At 36.2% G+C, this 18,773-nt stretch overlaps 1 protein-coding gene across 1 annotated transcript in view; it reads left to right on the top strand.

Annotated features, from left to right (window-relative positions):
* LOC122146041 overlaps positions 1–4,679 on the top strand; it is a 45,200-nt gene extending 40,521 nt beyond the window's left edge. The window contains exons 15-20 of the mRNA XM_042763066.1: positions 1,550–1,621; positions 1,790–1,873; positions 2,693–2,770; positions 3,297–3,360; positions 3,669–3,774; positions 4,607–4,679. Coding sequence (XP_042619000.1) covers positions 1,550–1,621; positions 1,790–1,873; positions 2,693–2,770; positions 3,297–3,360; positions 3,669–3,774; positions 4,607–4,679 — 477 coding nt within the window. The remainder of the gene's footprint in view (positions 1–1,549; positions 1,622–1,789; positions 1,874–2,692; positions 2,771–3,296; positions 3,361–3,668; positions 3,775–4,606) is intronic.
* Positions 4,680–18,773: the final 14,094 nt, after the last annotated feature.

Genomic DNA, 18,773 nt, shown 5'->3' with positions numbered 1-18,773 from the left:
AGACAACTTTTTATATAACTCCAACAGGATTTGTCTAAAAGAAGAAAGTCATATACACCTAGGATGCATCGGGGGTGAGTAAAACACAGCCTAATTTAAATTTTTGTTTGAACTAACCCTTTAATATTGATTAGACAGAGGTAATGCTTATTGGTTCACCCCATCTAATCAGTAAAACCAGTATGTAAGCAATAAAAGTTGAAGGCACGAAAAATAAATAAAAAATTCTGGGGGTGATATTTGACACTAATCTAACTTTCAATCCTCATGTTCAGAATAGAGTTAAAAATTCATTTTTTCATCTCAGAAACATTGCAAGACTCCGCCCTCTCAGTTGCCGAAAAATTAATTAACACTTTTGTATTTTCTCATATCGACTACTGTAATGCCTTACTTGCTGGGGTTTCTACCACCTTAAGTAAGCTGCAGTCCGTGCAAAATTCAGTCGCTAGAATCCTGACAAGGACCAGGACAAATGAGCACATCTCTCCAGTTTTAGAGTCGTTGCACTGGTGCCCTGTCAGGTTTCGGATTGATACAGTACAAGGCCCTGCATGGTTTGGCACCACATTATTTGTCACAACTGTTAACTGCTAATATTCCAAGTAGTGATCTCCACTCCTCCAATTCTGGTCTTTTAGTGGTCCCCCATACTCTATGGGTGATCAGGCCCTTTCTTCCTGTGCTCCAAAACTCTGTAATTCTCTTCCCATTGAGATCAGACAGGCTGAATCTTTTAGTGTTTTCAAATCTGCTCTTAAATCCCATTTTTTCAGAATAGCTTTTAAGTGATTTCTCTGTGTCATATGTATTGTGTTATTTTACTTTTATTTTATTTATTGTTATATTTTATCCTTTTTATCCATGTAAAGCAATTTGATATGTACCTTTAAAATGTGCTATAGAAAATAAAGTTTTTTATTATATTATTATTAAGAAAAAGTCATGAAAGTGAACTCTATTTAAATACACTTAAGTGGCCTTATTTCATTAATAATATATTATCTGCAAAAACAGTTTTTTATATACTTTTAAGATTTTAAAAATACACTACAAGTACACATTATGTACAATTAAGTGCATTTCTTTTTCACAAGAAAAGAAGTGCATGTTCAGTTGTGGTGGATATTCTGAATAATCTTTATTCTTATTAATAAAAGCATACATCAGCTGTTTTAAACTGTAATATGAACTTAATTTGGCTATGATGATCAGTTTAAAGTGTCTACATGCCACAAACATAATTTAAATATTGGTATATTCTTGTACGTTATATATATATATATATATATATATATATATATATATATATATATATATATATATATATATATATATATATATATATATATATATATATAGCGAAATCGTATTTAGACAATAGATAATGTCTATACGTGACTCCATTCTTTAAAATGCCTTTAGCTGTAACTGAGTACATATGCTGAAACTCAGAAAAGTTCATATTGCATCTGTTTGACTCAGACAGCTGTTTGGAAATGTCTTCACCATGTTTGTGATGCCTGTTTTTGCATACGTGTCCCTGCAGCTGTTTGAAGACACAGAGTATGGAAATGGATATGTGGAAGTGGGAGAAGAGTGTGACTGTGGACCAAGAGAAGTGCGCTCATGTGATACACTAGACAGCACTTAATATACTGTATAAGCTTACAGTATTCAGCTTTGTGTATATGTACTCTGTGTGTGTGTGTGTGTGTGTGTGTGTGTGTGTGTGTGTGTGTGTATGTATGCGTGTGCGTGTGTGTATGTGTGTGTGTGTGTGTTATAGGAGTGCATTAAAGAGTGCTGCAAATATTGTTCTCTGTCTAACGGTGCTCACTGCAGCGACGGACCCTGCTGCAATAACACATCTGCTGAGAGTCAGCCATACATTACAGCCATTTTTTAAAATATATTTTCATTTATTGATCATGTATTTTTGCATATGTTTGTAGGGGTTGTTTTTACTTTGTAAAACATTATGAGAAGCTTCTTTTAAAGGCACAATATAAAATAAAGTTTCTTTTTTTCATAGTTAAAATCTAAAAATGTCCTAACCTAGCATGATATGCAACGACACCTCGTAAATGAACTTTTCGTAAACTGCTTATCCCAAAAAGTGTAAATCTTGTTTCTGTGATGTTAAAACTGATGATAAATTGTATGCTAAAGTCACTTGTGAAACCATACTCTTAAAACTTTACATATGTAAAAAAAAAAAAAAACACTGCAGAAATAAAAACACTTTATTAGAACATCCTTGTGACCTCAAGGTAATGCATGCTATTATATATATAAAAAAATTATGGTCAATTAAAATATACTTTTATGTCATTTTATTGAAACTTGTATGCCATGTATTTAAATATATTTGTATTTTTATTTTTGCTTTTATGAAGTTTATTTGAATTTTTTTTTAATTGTATTTTTTTGTTTGTGTTTTAGTTTACACATCAAAATAAATGTACTACTTTAAAGAACCACAAAGGTTTATTAAAGCATAGTGATATTAAATCATTAAATTTTACTTTAAAGTTAAGAAATAGTCATGAAAGTGTAAATTTTATTTCATTAGTATTATATTATCTGCAAGCAAATATACTTTTACTGTTTAACTACAAGTGCATAATCAATACAAATAAGCACACTTCTTTTTCAAAATGTATGTGAGAGCTGTCTCTCTTTCTCTCAGTTCTATCCTCGGAGTTACTCGTGCTGCTATGCAGTAAATGATTGTGATATTTCAGACACGTCCTCTCGTGATCTTAAAGCCTTTTCTGATATATAGGCTTATGCTTGAATCCTAGAAATTAGTTTTGTAGACAAAAGTGAATACATAAATTAAAATATCTTTACAAAATTAACTTTTTAAAAAAGTTATCAAGATATTACATGATAAGAAACAAAGAGTCTTCATGCAGGGTTATTTATTATTATTTTTTATTTGCAATTTTGGTTAATACATAATTCGCCTACTTCCGTGTGAGTAATTTCATAGCTTTTATTCTACTATTACTTTACTGATAATAATAATGGTATAAATTAATTTTTATACACTAATGAGTAATAAAAGCAGCACTCAAAAGAGTAATGGTAGCAATATGCATTCATTAACTGTATTAAATTGATAATTAGACAGATATAAATACTTCATTAGTCCTAAATAATTAGCATATTTTGGTCAAGCAGGCACTGCTATTTGTATTGATGTTATAAAAGGCCGGTAATCTGCTGATTAATCTGCCTGATTGATATCTCTTTCACTATTAATTAGTGAGACTTTATTGTCTTTGCAGGGTCGCTGCTATACTGGGGAGTGCAAGACGAGAGACAGTCAGTGTAAATATGTGTGGGGTCCAAGTGAGTGACCATTTGCCGTTGTCATTAACAGCCAATCAGCAGTCTGCTCCACTATGGATTGTGTATCCACCTTATGTTGCAACACAGAAGTAAACCATTTTTTTAAAGAGCCCCTAAAGGGACACAGTGATGGCAAAAATAAATAATAAATTAATTAATATAAATAATAATAATAATAAAAAATAAAAAAAAGCTAAGATTATCGGGGGAGTGCAGTACTTTTGCAACAGAACTAATATATATCCTGAAGTTTATTCTCTCTTTCCCTTTCTTTCCCATTTTGACTCTTTTTTTCTGTTTTCATACAGAGGCTGCGAGTTCGGAGAAGTTCTGTTATGAGAAGCTGAACACAGATGGCTCAGAGAAGGGAAACTGTGGTCAAGATGGAGACAAATGGATCCAGTGCAGTAAGCAGTGAGTTATAAACCATGATGATACAGAGGCTGCGAGTTCGGAGAAGTTCTGTTATAAGATGTCTAAAGAGGTCAAAACTATAACTATGATATTCTGGTCTAGATACGTCTCATGTCCTAGTGGATTTTTCACTGTTATTTATTTATTGATTTGTTTTTCACCAGGAAAGAAATTATAATTTGATTGCTTAGGCAAGTAATAACACAAGTCTCCTCAAAAAGCATCATGATGTGGAGTAACATGGTTACAAATAACAAACTAGAGCTAAAACCAACTCCTGAGACCTTTTTAAAACTTGAACTTTGTAACCTTTTGGAATCTGTGTACGGCTAAATACAAATAGTCATAAAACAGGACTTATACTTTGAAGCGATGCTGTCAGATGCTCATGCTACAAACCTCTAGAGATCATGGTGCTTATTTATTTATTTTCATTTTCAGTTCGAATCATTGTTCCAGTCTGCAAATTTTATATATTTTGTGTTGCACTCTGTGGAAGTGATGAGCAAAAGGTGCACAAAAAAGACAAACAGCTTAAATATTTAATGATCATTGTCACATGTTTTAACATTCATTCTTGACTGGTTTCATGCATAATTTAAGATGTTTATTGTTACACTACATTTGAAAACGTGTAGATAATGTTACTAAACTTATCTACTTTGTGTTTTGATTTGATTTATTTGTTCTTTAGAAAAATGAAACCTAGTATGAATAACATGATTGGTTATATCTATTTTTATGGAAACACAGACATGATTTTTGATTTGCTGGATTATATTATTTGTTAGATTAGATACACTAATCTAGTGCATTTCACTCTCTCACACAGTTTCCCATCTGCATGGGAGTGTCCAGGAAATGCATCATCGCTGCTTCCTAAGATGATCATTGATGTCATCTGAAGGGATGTTCACACTGACAGCAGTTCACTCTGTTGACTGGAGGCTGTCAAGTTTCAGTACTGCTAGCAGATGTTTCTGCTCGACTGCAGTATGTGTTGATTGTATTAGAGGTGGATCAAGATTGATTTACTACATTTGAATGATGGGTCAATGATATGGTGCTCATTTGTTCCCTTTTGAGGTAACTTGAACTGCATCCTCTATAGCGGTGGCTATGGGGAACGCCTTCAGCGTGACCGGTGTCTGAAGCACATGTCTAAACACGACAATAACATTTGCCGATGACAGCCTATTACGTCACTACACTACGTCATCCTCTTCTTCGTCTTCATTGCCAGAAATCAATATGATGGATGACCTGTCAAATTTTTGGATGGATGGTGACCTCTGACCTGTCTTTAGCATCTATACATTCTCACCACCCTTCTCAGATGTACGATGGTCCGACACAGGATCATTAATACTAAGTCAAAGTATTACAGCCTCACCCTGAGTGCAGGTCTATAGTCTTCCAACACTATCACTGTTTCTGCTGTGATCCTCTGAGCGTAGAATCTTTAGTACATCTATTCCACAGCTGTCCAGCATATACCAGATACGACTCCCAAGTTGCTCTTTGCAGGAATAAAAGTTTATTCACAGCCGTGAGTCCACTGGTCACAACAACCAAGAGACCCCCTTAACAGAAAGATACATATACATTTTTACTTTGTAGTTAAGTAAAAATAAATGTCAGTCAAGCCCTCTTCACTGGTTATTTTTTTTGTCTTAATCATATGACTGTTAGTTCTACTATTTTAAGTGCTTTTTGGGTAAGTATAGATTCTTTTATAATTAGGTACATAGTCTTTGATCTGAGCATCATTAGTCTGCACTTTTCTGAACATTCTTTGTTGAACATACCCTTATCATTCCTTCTGAGGCTATTACATAAAACATTTCCATCACACATGGTTTCATGCCATTCTAAGAGGCTTTTCTAATACTTTAGATGCATCAGGATCCAGATCAGCTGAGCTTGTTTCAACTGTTTATTACCATTTTCTCTGGTTATTGTTGACTCAAATAAATAGGTATTGAATAAACCTTATTGGCCTTGCTTTTTCCCTACAGAACGCAAAGATAATATCTAAACATAATATATGTGAGGATAGTTATTGAATAAACCGTATGTTCCATGATTTCCCCCTATACAGACCCCAAAGATAATATAGAATAAATATGTTTTATTGTTAGTTGTATTTTACTTAGTAATATGATCAGGATTACAGATGACACTGCTCACATTTTGTTTGTTGGACTGTATATTTATTTAGGTGAGGACTCCTCTCTCTCTCTCTCTCTCTCTCTCTCTCTCTCTCTCTCTCTCTCTGTCTCTCTCCCTCTCTCTCTGTGTGTGTGTTTGTGTGTGTGTGTGTGTGTGTGTGTGTGTGTGTGTGTGTGTCAGCTACTCCAACTCCCACTTCTGTCTCCCATTCTGTCTCCCAACTGTCTCCCATTTCACTCCTGTTAGGGAGATGTGAAAAGCTCTCTGCACTCTGAGATTTTATAATTCAACTTTTATTATTTTGCAATCCTTTCATTCGAGGCACAGTTGACTTTCTGTAAAGAACTATTTCTTAGCTCTGAAAAATGTAAGGCAATTTTTAAAACTAAAACTATAATAAATGCTTTGCTGTGTTTTGTTATCATGTTTATTTTTATAATGATTTATATTTGTAAGATTAGGGTTAGGGGAGAAAATGTATAGAATGTACCGTTTAAGAACCATTATGGAAATTCCCCATAAGTGTTTGTGTGTGTGTATGTGTGTACGCTTAGACATATTGTGATCTGCCCTTATGGTGCCTGAGGGAATCTAGCTTTGAATGGAGCATGTTTGGTTCCCGGGGGAGTGAATGCATGCTACAAATTGCAGTCACGATGAGAATTCTCTGCTTACCACCTGTGGTTCAAATCCTGCTGTTGCCGAGGAAACAAGTCAGACCATTCATGGGGATTAAGCGGAGCATGGAAGGGACTTGACAAGAGTTTTTTTCCCTTTCAGTATTTCCTGCTCTTTCTAATTCCTTATACATAAGTAAATTTGTAATGTGGGATATCTAATCTGGAGTTGTTAGGACACATGATTCATATTATGTCCTCAAAAAGCCACATTATAGGTGAAGAGTAGATAAGTATTCTCTTCTAAAATGGGAGAAGGCCTCCGCTCTCCAGAATTTTTGCCTAGGCAATGGTGTTGAGGCTAGCTGGCTAGTTGGCACTGCAAGTAGGGCCTGGCTATGATATCAGTGTCATAGGCCTCCTCTAAGTTTGTGAGCTGTGCCTCCACTTTCTGTGTTTAGCTCTTTATGAGCCTCCTCTGTCTAAAAGTCAGGGGTTGTAGGCCCTGTGCATTGGGACCTCCCCCTCCCTTGGGACCTCTTGGGGTATATGGCCTCCAACAAGGCCTCCTCAATTAGGTTCCTCCTCTATCCCAAGGCTTGTGAGCCTCCTTGATGCTTGGCCCTGAACTGAGATGATGTTCCTTTACCGATGAGGGGGTGTGGTAGAGTACCCTGCTTTCTGGGGCTAGGAGCTTGACTGTACTCCCCTCATGCTCCTGAGGGCCACCTGTGAGCATGTCACAGGTGCAGAACCCTGGCTCCCTAACCCCAGTATTATACAGTGGTGCTTTAGTGACAGTTGTTAGGCCTTTAACTAAAGACCTCACTGCTTAACTGTTCCTGGGGATATTGGATACCAAGTTGTAAGGCCTCCCCTAGGGCCTTCTAGACTATCAAGATCCTTGTGCCATGTCTTCAGAAGATATCTGCAACCCTTGAGAGCTGTTTGCGTTGTGCACTTGGGGGGCCTACGTTTTTTACCATTGACTTACAATACCGGGTAGCATGGCCCTTCATAGGCTTCCCCTGTCGAAAGTCAGGAGTCAAGAGCCCTACCAGGTGGGACCTCTCTCCCTTCACTCTGGTGACCTCTTGGGTTTTGTGGTAACCTACCCAATTAGGTTTTCCTCAGTCCAAGTTATAGGGCTGTGTAGCCTCCTTGGCCTTTTTGCACCCCTAGGTTGAGCTAATGATCCTTTCATATGAGTAGGTGTGGTTGAGCATTCCGCTTACCGGGGCGGGAGCTTAACTGTACCTCCCTCATGCTCCTGAGGGCTGCACATGGGTACGTCTCTGGTACAGAATCTTTGTTGCCTAAATATCAGGTTGCTAGGCCTTCTATAAGCCCCCCTAGTCATCTCATCACTGGATCCTGGACACTGAGTTGTTAAGCCTCCTTCAGGGGCTTCCTTGGTTATCAAGATTCCAGAGCGGAGCTGCAACTTTGAAGCATCTTGATGTGGTAGTTTCCAGGTTGAACCTCGTGTTACTTCTCTTACCTATGAGTGATGTTGTGGGCTGTCAGATCCTTCAGCCGAAGGAATGACTCTTGCTTCCGGCTTCGCTACCGTTCGGATGTTCTTGCTTACTGCTCTGTGCTTTGCTTCTTATTTCTGTACTTTTCTCTGATTTTTCTAAGATTTTTACTTCAGCAGATCAGCACAGTGATCAGCACAGTGCTCAAACAACAGATTTTTGGCACAAACACTAAAACTAAAAACTCTTTGGGATGGGAACAATACTACAAAAAGAAGACTTTGCCTCTCACTGCCACCAGCTTACATTCCGGAGACGGGAAAACAACTGCCTACATTCAAACAGAAGAGAGAGAAAATGCCTCCTGTTGAATTTACTTTGTTGCATGAACTGCTGCAAAAGGATTGTGGTTCTTGAAACAAAATTACTTGCTGGACTTACTTGCTGGACAAAACACTCAGCAGACTGTTGTCACAGATCCCCTCATCAGTCCCATGAATCTAGTGAATCTCAACAGTTTATACCATGTGTAGAGGAACAAGCCAAAACTGATCATCACACTAATCGATGGCACATACAGGGAGTGAGACCCAAAGGCACACGAGACATAAGATTGTCACGAGTTTCTCGTATTGCTGAGAATAGCATCCTCTACCTTACCTTTACTATGACAAGGCTTATAAATACTGGTATTCTACCACCCCCTATACATTTTGAGAACAGATTTGAAGCATTAATGAATGTGGGTGAGGAACTCCCAGATGTGATTAAACATGGATCGGATCAGCCAGCTGCTAACATTGCTACTAACAGGCGCTCAAGGTCGAGCAGACAGCAGCATTCAGCTCAGAGCGCAGCCAAGCCCAGGACTCTGATAGTGGGTGACTCCATTATCAGAAACATCAGTAGCAGAAATACAACAATATGCTGCTTTCATCAAGCAACGGTCTCTGATGTGAACAAGGAACTTTGAAACATTCTGATGAAGCACAAGAATGCAAATCGAATCATCATCCATGTGGGGAACTCCTTAAGAAGGACTTTAGTGAACTCTTTGAAACACTTCGAAGACTTAAAGTTCAGCCGTTCATCAGTGGACCACTCCCAGCAAGGGGAACAAATATGTTTTCACGTTTGCTTGGGCTGAACACATGGCATACTAAGATCTTGCAATATAAAAGGAGTGAATTTCATCGACAACTTCAATCTTTTCTGAGGCCATAGTCAACTGTTTAAACCAGATGGCCTCCACCCAAACAAACTTGGTGCTAGAGTGTTTTACTCTTTGATGTTGATTTTAAAGCACATTTTTTTTGGGGTATTTTCTCCTGATAACCCCGAAAAGAACTTAAATTACACTTTCAGTTTTGATGGTACAGATAAGAGCCCATACATCAATCGAATCTGTAAAGGGTCTACTTTTTTTTGTATACAGACATATAACAACAAAAACTTTGTGCACTTATAAAAATAAAGATAACAAACAAGGAGTGCTGTCTGCAGCCTTTGTCTGCGCTGATCTTCAGTTACAAATGCGTCATTAAAATGAACTGTAACTCAGTGAATACTCAACACAGAGACATGAGAGAGATATCTATAGAAAGCCTGATATGTCTACTTTTATACTAAACAGTGCTGCTGAACCCAACAAATATTCTGTGATAAAGTAATCCATATGAAAACAACCGCGATGTCCGTTTTTCACGTCTCCCTTCATTATCTTCTAATGCGACCACGCCCCCGCTTCTCCGAGAAAATGGCTTTTGAGATTCAAATGTTTCACTGAAGCGCGCGGCTTTTGAATACGCCCCCACACAACAGAAGACAACGCAGCGAGATTGTTCTTCAAGTTTTTTTATTTTACTGTTTGCTTCGCGATGAGAGGAATAAGAGATAATTCCCCCAAAAAGATGTGATGTGGTTGAGGATTTGAGATTTGGATTTCCTCAGAAAAAAAAGAATGAAGCACTTTTAAGCACCAACATTCATTCAGCAGAGATCATAAACATGAGTAAGTCTCTTTTTATTTATTTATATACTTGTATTAGTTTTTCACATAACGTGTAAACATTTTACTAGTTAGACTTTGTCCAAAGACTTTTTCCAAACTATAATTCCTGACTAAATGTATAATCAAGTGAAATATTATGAAGTTTCAATACACAATATACACTACTATACCATTCAAAAGCTTGATGTAAATAAATATAAATGTACCAATAAATGTAACTGTAACAAATGTAACAATCATTGCTGTTCTTTCAATTTATCCCCCCTAAAAAACCTGAAAAAAATATTATCAGCTCTTTTCAACATTAATAATAATAATAATAATATGAATAATAATAATATGAATTAATAACAATAAATGTTTTTTTTTTTTTTTGTAGAAAATAAGATTGTTAAAAAGGATTTCTGAAGGATTGTGTGACTGGAGTAATGATGAAAAACTTCAGTTTGAAAGTCAGCTTTGATTGTTCCTAATAAACTGTTTAACTGCACTCACAAGTGAATATTAAATTATGTTTTGGGATAATTAAATATATTCTAAATAAACTACAAACATAAAAAATATATACATTTATTTTGTCCTCACATTCTTTCTTGTAATCCCTCTCAGTGACACAGCTGACTGAATGGCTCATTATGCAGCTCCTTATGCAGGTCTTTGTCTTCTCAGGTGTGAATTCATGATAGTTGACGCCTACTCGCATATGACTTTTAACACAAAATGTATCTTAGAAAATTTAAATCAATATATTGTGTTTCTGTAAGTGAGTAAACAAGATGATTTTCACATCATTTAGAAAAAAAAAATTCTAGGCTACAAGCTCCAGGTTCTCAAAACACTGGGAACCAATGTTCTGTATGTGTTTTATTGCCTTTTTCAGGTGAGGAAATATTTTTAGTTTTTCACTAACCCCGCATAACATTTTTTTTTTATCAAAAACACAATCATTTTACATACATGCTGCTCACATATCATTATAGCCTAGTTTGTGCTGATTACAGTGAGATTAGACTTTAGCCATTTAGATATTTATAAGAAACTGAAAAAAGCACAAATGTCAGGGCATGACAAAACTTCTCCAGGCCCCAAAAATACCCTTAGACTCCAGAGGGTTAAGGACAATATCTACTTCTGCTTACGCCATCCTTCAGCAGAGTGTGTCAATCCATTCAGCACACACACACACACACCTGGTCCGAGTCGTTATGTGGTTGACACATCCCACAAAGATACTGATAACACCACACAGCCACAACAAGCACTGCTCATGGACACCATCCCGGCTGAGCCCTGCCCACAGAGCTCATAACAGATAGACTGTGATGTATCAGAACAGCGAGAATCAGCATCCAAGGACAACTTTCTGAAAAACAGCCAGAGAACCCAGGACAACATATCACAACCACCGCATACACCAGAGACACAGCCCATCTCAACAGACACATTATCCTTCTCTCCAGTATCTCCACTTCTAAGCTTCTCACAGAAAATGGAGGAACTGGTGTATGCTGGGACCAAACTCTCCCACTCATTCGCTGCATGCCCCCAGATATTAACAAAAAAAACGGCGGGCCCCCCAACCACCAAAGCCTGTGGACCCAGCTCCTGTGAGAGCTCTCCGACTGCTTCCACAACGCCAGGGCCCAAACCCTCCATCTGCTGTAGGTGAACCAAAAACAACTGATAGCAGCTCTCAGTGATATGTGTCGGGTTCCTGCTATAATAGCACCAACATTCACAAATGTTTATAGAACAAACGGGAACCCAGTGTGCCTGTAGCTTTCTCTATTTCTGTTTTATCACGTGATAGAAAGTCTAAGGCCTTCTCAAGTCATACGGCTGACTCGTCTTATCTGCGGCCTATTATGCATCAAACTAAAATTGCTGTAAAGACACAAAGCACTGCCATAAAGTTAGCATTTTTAAACATTCGCTCATTAAAAATAAATAATTTCTAATTAAGGCCTAATAACCACAAACAATCTGGATTTTATGTTTCTAAATGAAACATGGCTAGAAGACAGATGCAGTGCAACAGTCCTCAATGAAGCAGCCCCTCCTAACTTCATAAGTGTCTGCAGGACTGTTAGGAGAGGTGGAGGTGTAGCTGCTCTATTTAAAGATGTCTATCAATGCAAGCAGAGTGTCATGTGGTCAGTACTTGTCTTTTGAATATCTAGGGATTGTGTTGAAAGGTGCTCCACACATTCTGTTTATCACTATTTACAGGCCTCCAAAATACTCTCCAGCCTTTGTTGAAGAGTTAACAGAAATGTTATCAATGATTTCCTCAGAGTTTGAATGTTTTGTTATTGCAGAGGATTTTAATATTCACATAGATAATGCAGAAAACAAATCTACAAAATAAATTATAACTGTTTTAAACACTTTTGACCTGATTCAGCATGTGCATGAACCCACACACAGTTGAGGACATACTCTAGATTTAATCATCAGTAGGGGTCTAAACATTTCATCCATTGTTATTAAGGACATACAGTAGCGCTATCTGATCATTCTGGGTTTTTTTTGATATATTGATCTCTGCTACCACTGTATCTAGATCTGTCTCTGTCAGAAAGAGGTGCATTAACAAGAACACTAGTGTGCTGTTTATGGAGGCTATATCTTTAACACCAAGCATTTCTGCAGACTCTGTTGATCCTCTCCTTGATTCCTTTAACTCAAAAGTTAAGAATGTTATTGATGATATTGCTCCAATAATAGTCAGTAAGAAGACTGGCAGACAGAAATCAGCTTGGAGAAAATCAACAGCAGTACAGAGTATGAAAAGACAATGCAGAAAAGCTGAGCTGATGTGGCGGAAGACAAAACTTGAAATTCACTATAGCATCTATAAAGACAGCCTTCATGCTTTAAATGTTGAACTAGCCTCAGCTAGACAAAGTTCCTTCTCGAACCTTATAAAAAGTAACTTAACACCAAAAACCCCCCCAAGTCAGATTCCCAGTGAAATGCTCTCAGAGAGCAAATGCAATGAGTTTGCTTCCTTCTTTTCTGAGAAGATCATTATTATCAGGAAGGCGATTAGCACATCCTCAAATTTTGCAGAAGTCAGACAGATCTGGCCGCAATATAAAAAATATACTATGTCTATTTTTGAAGCAATTGATAGCAAAATTTTGGAAATAGTGCAACACCTAAAATCATCAACCTGCTATCTTGACACACTTCCTACATCTTTTTTCAAAATTGTGCTTAACTGTTTAGAAGCAGATCTCTTAGAAGTGTTGAATGCCTCACTTCTTTCTGGGACTTTTCCAAACTCCATGAAAACTGCAGTTATTAAGCCCCTTTTGAAAAAGAGCAATCTTGATAACACCATTTTGAGCAATTATAGAACAATATCAAATATTCTTTTTATAGGCAAAATTATAGAAAAGTTAGTTTTTAATCAGCTGAACAAATACTTAAACTCTAGTGAATACCTGGACAATTTTCAATCTGGTTTCCGACCGCATCACAACACAGAGACAGCGCTCATTAAGATAATAAATGATATTCGCTTAAATTCTGATTCTGCCAAAATATCAGTGCTTGTATTACTAGATCTCAGTGCTGCATTTGACACTGTCGATCATAAAATATTTCTACAGAGACTGGAAAACTGGGTCGGGCTTTATGGGATGGTTCATAAATGGTTCAGGTCATACTTAGAAGGGAGAGGTTATTGTGTTAGTATAGGAGAGCTTAAGTCTAAGTGGACGTCCATGACATGCGGAGTCCCACAAAGCTCAATTCTTGCACCGCTCTTGTTTAGCCTGTATATGCTCCTATTAAGTCAAATAATGAGAAAGAACCAAATTGCCTGTCACAGCTATGCTGATGATACCCAGATTTACCTAGCCTTATCACCAAATGACTACAGCCCCATTCTGCCAATGCATTGATTTAATTAACAGTTGGATGTGCCAGAACTTTCTTCAGCTAAACAAGGAAAAAACTGAGTGAATGCATACCTTGACTCTAGGGGTCTAACAACTAAAAATCACATCAGGAATCTTGCGTGATTCTGGAGACAGACCTTAGTTTCAGTAGTCATGTCAAAGTAGTAACTAAATCAGCATACTATCATCTACCTTCATGGAACTGAGTACTTTGTACCCTTTCTAAAATCCAATTATACCAATGACAAATGCTTTCCTCTTGGGCTGGGGTTGTGGCCAGTGATGGTTCTCCAGGGATCTAGAGAGAAGATCCTGCTGGAAGTCTCCATCTCCATCTTCTACGGGAAGTCTCCTGAATTCCATTCCCCATAGTGACTGCTAGAGGATTCAGTTTGAGTTCCCCCGAAAGAAGTGTATGACGTATTCTTGCGGGCCAATGTTATTGTCCTGTTTAGACATGTGCTTCAGACACTGGTCAAGCTTAAGGTGTTCCCCATAACAACAACTAGAGGATGTAGTGTCTTGTTCCCTTATCAGTGAATCATGGTTACATGCGTAACCTGAGACATTTGTCCACATCTACAAATGTATTCAAAAATACTTAAAAATGCAATAAATACATATTATTTTCTATGCATTAAGTAAAAAATATCAGCAACTGCTCTAATATATATATATATAATTGTCTACCCTATCATAATGGTGCAATCTACATGCAGGAGAAAAAGAAAACAGGAAATGATATCATGGAGAGGACCCTGCAGAACTACATGACTGTGTTTCAGTGTCAATAAGTCTGGTTAAATATCAGATAATTTGTCCTTTTTATGACAAGGCAAGGGTAGCTCAGATTTCTAAAATGTCATGTGGTGTGACCAAAATTGTAATTGATATTGATATTAAAATTGATATTTATACTTTTTAAATAATTATTTCAAAATCACAATGATTATTGTGATGTGCACTCACATGCATTCAAAGTATAAGACAATATTTTATCACCCATTATTATTATTAATTATTATTAATTATTTGTTAATGCCAGTAAAAAAAAATAAAAATAAATATCATTGTTAGTTCGTTCATTCAGGTATATCAAATAATATTAACAGATAAAACTAAAGCAGCATTAACTAAGATTAATAATGCTTTAGAAGTATTTTTCATTGTAGTTCATGTGAAATAATATTAACTAAATTACTTTTTACTTGATGGTTACAGTACATAACATACAGTATTTGAGTCGTTAAAATTTAAACTAAGCTAAATTTAAATTTAAACTAAGTAATATCCAACTCTCATGAAAATGGAGGATTTCATGTTGCATAAATTGCTGTACAGTATACACACAGTGTGGCCTGTTCTTCTTGAAGCAGTCCATTCTGAAATAATCCATTGCCTCTCTATGTCCTTGTCCGCTGATGTAAGGCATGGCGACAGTGTGGTTCTCTGTTATGAAGAACATTCTGCTTCAGTTCCACAATGTGTAAACAACTTAAGTACGTAAGCAACACATTTCAGTGACCATGTGCAGATCTAAGTTAGATTGTAGAATTTCATTCTTCTTATTCGAATGCTGTTGAGCTGAAACAGTGTCAGTTATGATTAATTTAAATCTCAAAAACAGCAGTGTTTTGTTTCCCAATAACTTATTTCTTTCCTCTTCTTCCAAACAAAAAGAAACGTCAAACGGCAAGGATATGATCTAAATGCTTCTGCCATCTAGTGGACAGAAGGAACACTCCAATCTCCAGAGCTTCTTTATTCAGCTGGGCTTCGGTTTTTGCTGCTCTTTTCTGGCAGTAGTTATACTTGAAAATATTATACCTAATAGTAAAGAATTCAACCAACAATACCTGAGTTATGTAGCTCCACCGCCTTTTATAAGCTCCACCTTCTCTCACTGAGCCATCTTTATTGACGTATCTCCCTCAACCCTAGCAGCCAATCAGATCATTCTTACATTACAGCAGTATTACATCACAGCAGCCTGGCCTTGCCACCTGTTTGAAGGTTTTGCATTGCTAATGCCCATTTTCAGCAGAATACAGCGTAACAAGAGCATTACTTTTACAAGTACAATCTCAGATCCCCATCATTTCTTGATTGTTTATTTGACAGAAGTAATTGATAGCTCCATGGCTCAGCCTTAGAGATACAGCATGAGTTGAATTATGGGATATGCTTGATTCTGCATACTGTATATATTGTAAATGGCCAGAGACATCTATAGGAATAGCTCATACAAAAATGAAAATTCTGTCATTAGTTACTCGCTTTCATTTTGTTCCAATACTGTGCACTGTGAAACACTAAATAAGATGTCAAGCAGAATATTATGGCAACTCTACTCCATACTCTGAAAGTGATAGGTGACAAAGTCTGACGTCTGATAACAAAAAAATAAATAAAAAGCTGATAGAAACTACTATAGTACATAGATCAACAAGCATTTTGTCTATACCAGATAAGACAAGACTACATGACGCGTCAAAATAAATCTAAAAGTCAATCAGAAGAGTGTGGTAGGACTCCATAGCAGCTTTCAGTGGCCAAGGACCACGCAAGAGGTTGTGTGATCAACATCCCTTACCAAAAAGTAGTATACTTCAAGATTATTTTATTAAGGATACTTAAGTAAAGTTCAAGTATATATTTAAGTATACTTTATGTAGCAAGTATACAAATATTCTTGTAAGTGTATTGTTTCAATACTCCTTGGGCATAAATTAAAAAATTAAATTAAATTAAATAAAAAGGAGGTAGAGCTTTTTCGCATTTGGCTCCCAAACTCTGGAATAGCCTTCCTGATAATGTTCGTGGTTCAGACACACTCTCTCTGTTTAAATCTAGATTAAAAACACACCTCTTTGGCCAAGCATTCAAATAATGCATCTCATAATTTTGGACTGCAGTTGTATCTAATCAAATGCGCATTATTATTCTTTAGCTTGGGTTAAACTAATTACTTTTACTTGGCTGGAACAGCAGCTACGCTAACTATGTCTCTATTTGTTTCTCTGTTTTGCACAAGCTCCAGTATGGATCCAGAACACCTGAGAAGAGATGATGCCAACCCGCCAGTCACCACTGATAAGCTACTACTAAATATTGTAGAAACTTAATTTTCTGTAAATTTCTTGCTTTGCACCATTACTACTAAATATTGTAGAAACTTAATTTTCTGTAAAGTTGCTTTGCAATGATTTGTACCGTAAAAAGCGCTATACAAATAAACTTGAATTGAACTTGAATTGAATAAATTGGCCCACTTTCTAGTATATAAAATTATACTTTTAAGTATACTTTAAGTATAACAGTAGCAAACTTTGAGTACACAACTAGTTTACCTCTATGTTTGTAGTTTGTACTGCATTTATACTAAAAGTGAACTCATAGGTATACTGACAGTTTAAATACTTTGTACACTTTGAAGTACAGTCTCAGTAAACTACCACTTTAGTTTTGTTATTGTGATAGTGTAAGTATAAGTTTTATTTTTGTTTAATTTAAGTTTAATTATATGTCCCTGTTTAGGTTTTATTTGTATATATTTTGTTATATGAATATCTGAACATACAAAACATCCAAAGAAAGAACAGGGAATCTGCTTGTAAACAAAAACATTTTATTCTAGCTTCATGTATTCTTTTTTTAAACACTTTAATGTGGGTAAGTTTCATAAAAATTAAAGAAATAACATTTTGAACAAAAAGCTGAAAAAAGACTATGAATTGGATTCAGAATGATAATCAAAACGTAGATGGAGTCGATCAACACCTCAAAGCTTGACTGTAATTATTAACTCTTCATCGGTCGACATTTTATTCCATAACTTTACAGGTTTTATTCTGTTTTATATCAGATGATCATGTTACATGTGTTAGTATCTGTTGTTTCTTTTTCTTCTTCACTTGTGTTTTTTTTTTTGGAAATTCTGTCCAGAAGATGTGTACTAGCGCCCTCTACCATATTACAATGAAAACACAGACTCTAGGAGCCCAAGTAGATCAAATATGTTTAGAGTTATGGTAAGTATAAGTCAAGTATACTTAAATGTCATTTTAAGTATATTTCTGAGTACATGAAGCCCATTTTTGAGAAGTACATAAAAAGTAAACTAAAAGCATACTTTTCTAGTTTTTTTAGTTTAAAAGAAGTATACTAATAGCACACTTGAATAAACTTCTTTTTCAGAAGGGATGTTAAGCAAGTTTTGACAGTTTCATTTTGTTCAGCATGAAAATGGCGTGAAAATGAAAAGTCAATGTCCCTACAATAACAGACCCATGCAATTCATTTAAGATTAAGAATAATGTCCACGTTTGTTGCAACAATGGTACTGTGAACATCACATACTTTTGAAAGTCCAGTGTTTAGCTGAATCTGATAAGCACTCATTAGACCCTTTAGTCACGTTAGTTGTTCTTTGGCTCTGTGCTGATGGTTTGAGGCGTAATCGTACAATAGTTCCATCCATGTGTCCATCCATCAGACTTGCACGTGTAGAGGGGCAAAATTATGGCGCACCACCCCTGACATGGGGAATCAAAAATAGATATTGTGGATACGAATTAAGAATTAATTCCCACTACATTTTATTAAATTGTTCCCTCATTTTAATTTAGTTCAGTCGTGGTCAAGAGGGAATTCATTAATAAGTTGTGGTAACAAATTTTTAATTTGTGTTTCCGCATGTCATGTACCGGGTTCCATACAAAATAACTAAGAGTATATAAAAATATAAGAGTAAATAACAGAATTTTCATTTTTGGGTGAATTATCTCTTTAAGGTGAATTATAATATTATTTA

The sequence above is a fragment of the Cyprinus carpio genome, chromosome A9, assembly GCF_018340385.1.
Source record: "Cyprinus carpio isolate SPL01 chromosome A9, ASM1834038v1, whole genome shotgun sequence".
Taxonomy (NCBI): Eukaryota; Metazoa; Chordata; class Actinopteri; order Cypriniformes; family Cyprinidae; genus Cyprinus; species Cyprinus carpio.
Note: the sequence above shows the minus strand (reverse complement) of the source record. Positions and strands in the feature narration are given on the sequence as shown.